The sequence below is a fragment of the Physcomitrium patens genome, chromosome 21 (assembly GCF_059467195.1).
Source record: "Physcomitrium patens ecotype Gransden chromosome 21, ASM5946719v1, whole genome shotgun sequence".
NCBI classification, from domain to species: Eukaryota; Viridiplantae; Streptophyta; class Bryopsida; order Funariales; family Funariaceae; genus Physcomitrium; species Physcomitrium patens.
The window spans coordinates 11,970,748-11,980,644 of NC_143430.1; the positions used below are offsets into that span (position 1 = coordinate 11,970,748).

Genomic DNA, 9,897 nt, shown 5'->3' on the forward strand with positions numbered 1-9,897 from the left:
TGAATAGATAAAAGTATGTAAAAGTAGATAAAAGTAGGTTAATTGTGTAATATCTTCTAGAGAAGCTTCTTAGAAGCTTCATAGACGCTGCTTTGACTTTATAGGAGTCTATAGTTGACTTTTAGGCTAGAAACTTGGTCAACAAGTTAGCCATGTGCCACACATATTGGAAGCTTAAAGAACAAGCTAACTACGTGGTCCATCCATAGAAAACTTGCCTTGTAAGCAAAGGCATGTGGCCTAGAAAGTCAACATATATTGGAGGTCTTATAAAACATCGCCATGTGACTTCTAGTTAGATAGTATATATAGAGGCAAGAGTGAAGCCCTCTTCACTCTTGTCAACTCCTTTCTTGCTTCTAGTCTAGTTTCAAGGGTCTTTAGTTTTCTTGTATTTTGGCAATAGCCATTCTAATTTCTTTCTTAATATACATATTTCTATTTTGTCCTATTTCTTTGAGAAAAGTCTCACTTACTCTTTAGCTTTCATCGAGTTCTTGTCCTTGACAAAAGGATATGATTTGGTACAGATGTTGAAGCAGCTCCAACCATTTCTATATCTTCACTTTTTGCCAATCTTGTTACTCCTTGTGGTAGTAAATTGATTTGATGCATTGCAAGCAATAACTCCTTTAATTGTTCTTGCATTTGTGCCATTGCACTCTTCATTTCAACAAGTTCTGCCATAATAATACTTAGAAAAGAGAAGATGTTTAATATCGCTTAAGACAAATAGAAGAGAGGACTTGAGAACAAAGAAAATACTAAGGACAATATCAGTTTAGAAGAGGGTAATCCGCAACTTCTAATATGCTTATATCTTATCAAGAAAAAGGGGTAATCCACTCTTAATCAAGATTAGATAAAGCTCTGATATTGTAGATGTACTCTTGTCAATCTGTCAAGGGCAAGAACTCCATGAAAAAGCAATTCAAACAAGTGAGCCTTCACTTAAAAAAAAGTAACAAAATATAAATAAACAAGTATGTATATTGAATGAGGAACTAGAATGGCTATTGCCAAAAGAGAAGAAAACTAGAGACCCTTGAAACTAGACTTGAAGCAAGAAAGGAGTTAACAAGAGTGAAGAAGGCTTCACTCTTGTCTCTATATATACTATCTAATTAGGAGCTAGGTGGCGACATTCTATAGGACCTCTAATATTTGTTGACTTTGTAGGACACATGCCTTGACTTAGAAGGCAAGTTTTTCTATGTGTGGGCCACATAGTTATCTTGGTCTTCAAGGTAACAACATGTGTGGCACATAGCCAACTTGTTGACCACGTTTCTAATCCAAAAAGTCAATTAAAGACACCTATGAAGTCAAAGCAGCATCTATGAAGCTTCTAGAAAGCTTCCATATCAAATACTATAGAATTAACTTACTTTTACCTACTTTTATTTACTTCTACCTATTTGTATATGTAATTATTGGCTTATATGAGTATGTCCGTGACAGCTATGTGGCGATGTTCTATAAGACCTCCAATATATATTGATTTTGTAGGACACATGCCTTGACTTATAAAGTAAGTTTTTCTATGTGTGGGCTATATAGTTAGCTTGGTCTTCAAGCTAACAACATATGTGGCACATGGACAACTTGTTGACTAAGTTTATAATCCAAAAAGTCAATTAAAGACACCTATAAAGTCAAAGCAACGTCTATGGAGCTTTTAGGAAGCTTTCATAGCAAATATTGTAGAATTAATTTTCTTTTATCTACTTTTATTTACTTTTACTTATATATATAATTACTGGCTTAGATGCATATGTCCATGATACTTGCTTAATTAAATTAATTTAGATAGGCATAGATTTTTAGTATTAGTATTACCAAGCTTCTATGAAGTCTTTTTGGTATTTTTTTGAGCACATGATATTCACTATATGATGTTCACTAATTTTTTATCAATAGAATGATAAGAAAATTAGACTATTAGTGTTCTATTAAAATCAATGTAGTAAATTGAGCTCTGATTACAAAAACATTTTCTTTTTCTTATTATTTTTCTTTCTAGATATATGGAATGGCTTTATAAAAGAAAATTTTTAAATTAAACCTATAATGAATTGTATTCTAAAGTGACTACAATTATTTATTGCAAACCTTGTGAAAATGGTGGCTTTAGCCTAATTGATCCAAAAGTTGCCTCCGAAGCTCTTTTGTCTAATTAGATATTAGTGGCTCTTAAACCAAGCCAAATTAATATCTACTAATTTCTTAAATATTTCTTAATAAATTCTATATCAATAGCTTTTGGAAATTTGACATCAAGTTTGATTTGATTACTTATTGTAAATTATAAATAGCATATTAGGTCTATAATATGAAAAAAAATTAAAAATATTTGGTCACATTTGTGTAAGTTTTTTTGGCTCAAACTTCATTTTTTTTCTTATAATGAATGGAATATTTATATGATAGGATTTATATATTAATTTTCTTTAATTGAAATTTATTTATTATTTTATCAAGTTACAATTCTACATTCAAATGGTCTTTAGCATGTTAAAAACTTCTTTAATGGGCCAACATATCTACTTATTAGAGAAGAAGCTATGTCTACTTTTTACATTCTTCTAATTTATAGCATTATTTAGAATGTTTTCATATTTATTTTCTAATCTTATAAAAAAAAATTAATATAACAATGCCTTTCTAAAATTTGAATTATTAAAATTTTTCTAATGGTTTTAGAAAAGAATTGTCATATTAAATTTAATTGGAGTGTATAAATTAAGATATAATATTTTTCTTAAGGTGGTATTCAACTCCTTGCAAAATATATTAAAGTAGAAAAAATAGATGATTTGTCCCATCTTATTCCATTTATATAAAATTATTTTAAATATGTACTCAATTAAAAATTCTATACTTTGATGAAGAATTATTGCTTAAGTAAGATATAGAAGACAATGCAAATCCAATAAGAAGCATCTTAAAAATTACTACAGCTGTTTCAAAATCTAAATCAATAAAAAATGAGATATTAGTATTATTTTCTTCTATGGTCCAATTAGTATATTGACCTTTGATTTCCTATCATATTCTTGGATTGTTAGTAAAAAAATCATGACATACTTCAAAAAATTTGGCAAAAAATTATTGCAAAGCAATATTGCTGCTATAAATTTAGAAGAACAAAAATAATGTTCTCTTCCTTATCAAAATGTTTATTTAGTTACAAAGACACTTAGTGTAATCCCTATTCTTTCAAAGAGGCTATATTCATTTCTTTTACATGGCATAAAGGTATAGCAATCAACACTTGGAGGAAAAAAATAAATTCCAATATTAAGATACATTATCCTATGTATCAATTCAAAAAAATTCAATCTATTCTCCATTGATTTTGGGATTTTTATTAAGCTTGTTACATTTTGAAATTAGGTAACTTTTCTTTATACAAAAATAATATCTTATTCTTAAAATTAAAGCCCATGGAAATTTTTAACTTGATAATAAGTCATTTTTGTGAAAAATATTCCTTCTTTATTCAAATATTTTTGTAAGACCTTCTCCTTGTTAAGAGGTACTTGATTATAGACCAATTTGATTTAGCACAATAAGTTTGTCTTTGAAAATAATGTATAGAGTACACTCTGTATTAGAAGTATAGTTTGGCAAGATCTTATCAAATATAGATAAACTTATTAGAAATTCATCAAAAAGAAACTAACAAAGTATTTGTAATAAGAATATTTAAGAGATGGAATAATTTTTGAATGGCTATACACATACTTGGTTCTAAATAAGACAAAATAATCAAATGAAACTCTTTAATACCTTAGAATGTGATGATTATAGACAAAATTATAGATGACCTTGTTTTAGTAGTTGCTCTATGTTTATAATACTCTTAGGTCAAGCATCCAATAATTTGTGATTTGGTTGCAAACTTACTTTTGCCTCATGAATGTGCATCAATGGTACTTTGCAATATAAGTTAATTTTAAAAGCTATTACCCTACTTAAAAGGTTTAAGATGTCTTTTTGTAATGTACAACTTATTACAATAGAATTAGATATAAATACACACTTATATTCACTTTGACATTGGTTTTTTTTTTTTTTTTTTTTTGATTTGATTCATCAAAAACAAGCAATTAATTACAACCTAATGTTTCAAATAAATTTGCATCAATTTTTAATTACTTAAACTCAATTCTTTAATTTTCTTTATATTTATGAGGTAGATGTTATAGTTGATGAGGGCCATGAAACTTTTTAAGTTTTCAAATTTCGAATTCATATTTTTTAACTTGATAAAATAGAAACTATTCAAAACAAGATTTTTTGAATTCACAATATGAACGTACTAATTTAGAACTAGTAAATTATTAAACTACCAATCTAGTGCCATTATAGAGATAATTTGCAGGATCAACATTGCGTAGTAGTACAAAAAAAATAAAAATAAATAATGCTAACTTTTAGATTAGAAACTTTATCACTTTAAGAATATACAAGCTAGAGAATTATTATAATAGCATGTGTGTGTGTGTGTGTGTGTTTTTTTTTTTTTTTTTTTTAATTTTTAATTTTTTTTTAGATTCTTTTATCTTAAATAAAATATCTTTAAAAAAATTTAAGTGCAATATTGAGCAATAGAAGAGTGAGTTTTCTATTCAAATAATCCAAAAAAAACTTTAAATTTATCCATAATAATATAAAAATCTAAAAAAAAACATCACATAAATGACATCAAATATCTATGTGTTCAAGTTTGGGTGCAAAGTTTTAACTAATTTATTAAAAATATATTTTAATATTAGAAAAATTGTATGTTATTGGAATTTTTCTATTACACAATTATCTTTTGTAACAACTTAATGACATGAAACACCAATAATTATGCTTTTACTAAATCTTTGTTTAACTTTAGCCAATATTTCTATTACATAATATGTACTTATTATAAAGGCATTTCTATCACATCTTTATTTATTATTTATTATTTATTATTTTTAAAAAATATATACCTATTCTAATAGCATTTTTTAGTTTATTTTATTTTATACTTTTTGCTTGATTTTACTAAGATATAATACAATAATTATAATTTTTTTTATTGATATCTAAATCAAATTTTTTTAATGACATCATATCATTAATAAATATATAACTTCTTTACTAAGAGCTAATAACATGGATCATGTTCTACTTCTAACTCAAACCAATTTGCATGTCTATTTTTAAAAAAATTATTCTAGAATTGCTAAGTTGTATCTATTTATTTATTTATTTTTTAGTATTGTGAAATTTAATTTGAAATAACTATTTTAACACAATCATAAAAAATAATGATTTTTTAAAGCTATTTTTGTATTATATATGCTTTTTAAAATATACAATTTGGACTTTAAAATTAAATTTTTTTATATATTGTCAACAAATTGACATATAAAGGCCAAATCCATAATATTATACCATGGTTATACACTTTTTAGTCACAACATCCAAAATGAATCTACTTTGCATTTGGTAATCCATATCAAAGGTGGAAAATAGAAATGTGTGTTGATTTCTTTGCTAAAAAATTATTTGATATGTATTCTATTCTAATTTTTTGGGCAATTCAATTTTCTCACATTATAAAAGGAATCACATTTGTAATATTTTGTGGAATATGATTATATTGAATTAAAATACATTTACATTTCAAACTGTAATTGATTGAATATCTAGTGCTGAGTTATTGTTTTAGTTTTACATTAGATATTGGCTTAAACTTCAATACATGATGATTGCTTTACGAGTGTGTTTTCAGTGCTTCTCCTGAAGACTTAATTCTGAACTGGTAAATTCGGTCTTTAGCTCATAGATGCAAAATTTTCCAAAAACATTTGATGTCAAATGCAAATTAGATTTCTGCACTTACAAGCATCAAATGGTGCACAAATTTTTGACTTCAGCATTATCAAGATATGAAACTAAGTCCAGATTGTTCTGGTCAATCCTCGCTACAAAGGTATGCCTATAACTAAACTAAGACCTAGCCTCTGATGAAATGTATGGTGCACATCGCTTGCACAATGTTTTAACCACGTATGTAGCCCCTAGCACGCATTGTCCAGAGGGATTAAATTATAGAACTACTGTACAATGCAAGAATATTTTAAACCTGAAAACTGTTGAACTAACCTTGATGTTATCCACCACATGGACCTACCTTTGAACTAACACTATATTACCATGCATCGCACGATCTTTGCGGCTGTTGTTTGTAAAATTTCCAAACACCCACTATTTACGAGACGAGTTGAAACTACATTTCACCATTTGGAGAGCGAGGACTTAGATATCGTAAAGACAATTCGTATGCAGAAAAGATAGCTCCGTTTACCAGAAACGCCCTCGCTAACGAAGGTCCCAGGCCCCGCCAGAACACTTTGTTACCTTCTTGTCGGGCACTGGTGCGAATGCAATCCATAATGCCTTTGTATTGAGGGGGAGCGCCACCTGCACATTGTGCTTGAAGTCTCGATTTCACAACGTCTAAGGGGTAGCAACACAACCAACTCAGAGATCCGGCTAAACCTCCAGACACAAGCATGGTCGATAATGACTCTTCACCATTCGTTCTGCAGCCAGGATGCAGCAGTTCTCGTACATATTCATATGTCCCAAAGTAAACTGCAGAATGATTTATACCAAAAGAACGATGAGATATTTATCCTCGAAGTATGAAATTTAAGAGCTGAACTCGCAGAAAAATTCTCGAAATGTCCAGTAAAAAGAATGCATAACATTTAATTAATAACATAAGCTTGTGAAGCAATAACGTTTGGGAATATAAGGATGAGTATCCACGGGCTTTATCGTTGTCCACAGCTGGATCTTCACTACAATTATCATACACCAACAAAAAAGACATGAAAGACTTTGTTGACCATACCTTCTACAGTATAACGCACATGCAAAATGTCAGGGGCAAGAAAAAGACTGACCTGCATGGCTAGGTCCATCTCGGATTACTGTAGCATTCCAGCCGCGATACAAACCTTTGATACCTTCTCTACGCACAATATTTCGCACAAGTCCCAGCGGTCCAGCTTGCTGAGATTTCAAAGTCTTCCTTTGGGCTCGACGATCTGTGGCTATTTGCAACCTTATCTTAATCAGGTCTACAGGTGTCAATATGCCCGTCTGTATGGTGCCCGCTGCAATGCCCGCAATAGCCACCTTTTCATACGAAAGAGGGCTTTGACTTCCAGGATCTGATAAGGCTCGTGAGAAGAGTGCGTAAGCTTGAAAAGAAACTGCATTCTAACGGATGCAAAAAGACTAATTAGTCTGTGAGTTGAACTGAAAAGTTCATGTAAAGATTTCCGAAGTATTAAAATGCTTGATCTGATGCTTCAACCTTCCAAAATACTTGACAATTATGCACGTAGACATCTACGAATGGAAGAAAACAGAAGGTAACAAGTATTTTGCAGACCTGAAATGCAATAGTAGCCAGAGGAGTTGCCATGCCTTTGAAAAGAGCCATGGGCCCCTCTGTTGACACGATGTGCTTAATTAGACCTGTTGCAGTGGTTGGCGCAGTGGAGGCTACGATCCGTGGCTGTTGTAATCGAATCCTTACAGTGTCCAAGGGATGGCCCGCCATTACTCCTGCCATTCCTCCCATTCCTCCAGCTAAAAACTCGGTTCCTGTAGTACTTGCAAGAAATTCTGGCCAAAACTCCATCGGAAGAAAAACTTGGCTAGAGTCTGGAAAAGGATAAAGCTCCTCCGTCGCAGACATGCCTGCAGCAATCCTGTATCCGTCAAATCCAAGAGAAGGTATGTACTTCTACAAACTTCAAAGATTCGTGCTACAAGAATTCTCTGTTTGCGAATTCACTTCGAGGTAGAGCTGGCTGTACAGCTTTCCAGATCAACTCTGCACGAACTCCAGGAGTTTCTCAAGGGCACGGTATTATCCTCTAATGACACCACAGAACATTCCTTCCCCCGAACGTGCACTGCGTAGGCGCTCAAAAAGCAATTCACAAACTGTTACGTCAAGTACTCTTCTAGATCGAGTTAGAACGATTTCTGATGTCTGCCCCTAACCATGGATATCGCCAGTGTGGCGCACTCGCGGTTCACCAGGCCACAGCGGCTTTTGTTCCACGAATGTTCCTCGGTTTTGTATGAAATGAGTAGGATACTTTCGCACAAAATGATACAGGATCTACTGGAAAAGCATGATAATATCAGATAATCTTGGAGAAAATGCTCACAGAAGGATTTCTAAGTTTCTCTTGTCTGCACAGAGAACTATCATGGGAATTTAATGCACTATCTTTACCAAGAAGGTCTCTCAAAAACAAAACAAATAAGCAAGGTCTGTCCAGCCAACTTCTCTATCACGAATGCACAAGTAGCATCGCTACAACACTCAACTGCGCCGGCTGACTACTGTACACAGTGCTTCAAGATTCCCGTTCAATGTGAAGAATCTTCTAAGGTACAAATAGATTCGAATCGTGTAGACACGAATTTTCTACAGCAACAATGTGCAAAATTCTCGCCAATTAAGAACTCTCTGGTTCTCTGTTCCTCATGTCCTGTCGTCCGAGATATCATGGACGTGATAAGGACTCACGTGCTTTGAGAAAAAAATCAAGAGGTTCAGATTCTTCGCTAAGAACCAATCTTGAATTAAGGAATGGCTCAAATACAGTAACTATTCTTTTCGCAATCAAAGAAGAAGTCCACTTGGGGAAATCAGCAAAAAACTGCATGCGTGCAGCGACACAGGAAGCACACAGAAGAATTAATTGAACAATAATAAGATCTCAGACGAAGGGAACAAAATTCTACGGTAAACCGGTGGCACTGCATCCGCCACACTGTCTTTTACTCGAACTCCAGAAAAGACGTATTACGCATAAACCAAGAGAACTTATGCAAATCTACGAAGGAGTGCATGATCAACGGAAGAGAATGCAGAGCAATTTGCAAGCCCGATCTCCCAGAAAAGAAGAATAAAGTACTGATACCAATTCTAAGATCAGCGTATCCCACGCAACAAGCACCATTCGGTTTTTAAAACTCCAATGACGTAAGAAATTTTCAAAAACAAGTTTAAGAGAGAAAGCTAACTTTCAAGCTCCGTCACTGCCACCCACACAGATGAAAATTGAAAATTAAAAACCTCAAAAATCAAGTCTAACCACACGCTTCGACAGATCACTACGAAATTCAAGGAAACCCGTCGATTGGAACACAAAGCGTAACTCCACCGGCAAAATTTCTCACCCAGACGATCATCACGAGAAAAGTGAGGAGCAGCACATTGGTCTACTTTTAACCCCACGAGCAAATCGCATGGGAGGAGTTACAATACGCGCAGTATGTGGAAGCGTTAGGGAGCAGGAGCAGGAGCAGGATGCCAGTTATGCAATGCACGGCGCGAAATTGGTGAAGCACAAGCAGAAATTGGATGCGGAGAAAAGACGCAGCGTCGCGAAGAAGAAGTGTGAGTGCCACTCGCGACCGCGCTGCGACGTTGCCCGCCTCTCATTGTTGAACTCGGCAAACAGCCTCCACCCACCAGTAACTCCCTGTGGTGAGTTGTGACTCACTACTTACTAAGTCGTTTGCTGCTGCGCGGCTCTTGCGGAGGCCAGAGGGCATCCATCTATCCTGATGATGGATGAAATCATTGGATAGAATGCATGAGAAGTCTTACTGGGCCATACTTGTTCAGTGCCGAATTACTTGCAAGTACTTGTTGAGGAAGAAGTTTTAAGTTGCTCTAAAGTATTGTGACTGAGGAGCGTGTTTTCCTCCACTTTGAATTAGTTTTGGAGCCTCTTGTTAGACCCATTATTTGATTCTAACAGATACCCCACGAAATAGAAAAAGCAATTGAAATCATGCATTTTCCTCTAT

The 9,897-nt window shown here is 33.2% G+C and overlaps 1 protein-coding gene across 2 annotated transcripts; it reads right to left on the reverse strand.

Moving 5' to 3' along the window:
* Positions 1 to 5,897: 5,897 nt before the first annotated feature.
* Positions 5,898 to 9,553, reverse strand: LOC112273882 (mitochondrial arginine transporter BAC2). Of its 2 annotated transcripts, none has more exons than XM_024502908.3 (4): positions 9,262 to 9,553; positions 7,451 to 7,761; positions 6,957 to 7,275; positions 5,898 to 6,642 (listed from the first exon to the last, which is right to left on the reverse strand). In XM_024502908.3, the coding sequence occupies exons 2-4, from the start codon at positions 7,757 to 7,759 to the stop codon at positions 6,275 to 6,277; spliced, it is 996 nt and encodes a 331-aa protein (XP_024358676.1). In that variant the 5' UTR covers positions 7,760 to 7,761; positions 9,262 to 9,553; the 3' UTR covers positions 5,898 to 6,274. The 2 variants fall into 2 exon arrangements, with proteins under 2 accessions (XP_024358676.1, XP_073385726.1); XM_073529625.2 differs by having other exon boundaries at positions 9,350 to 9,494.
* Between the last annotated feature and the right edge of the window lie 344 nt (positions 9,554 to 9,897).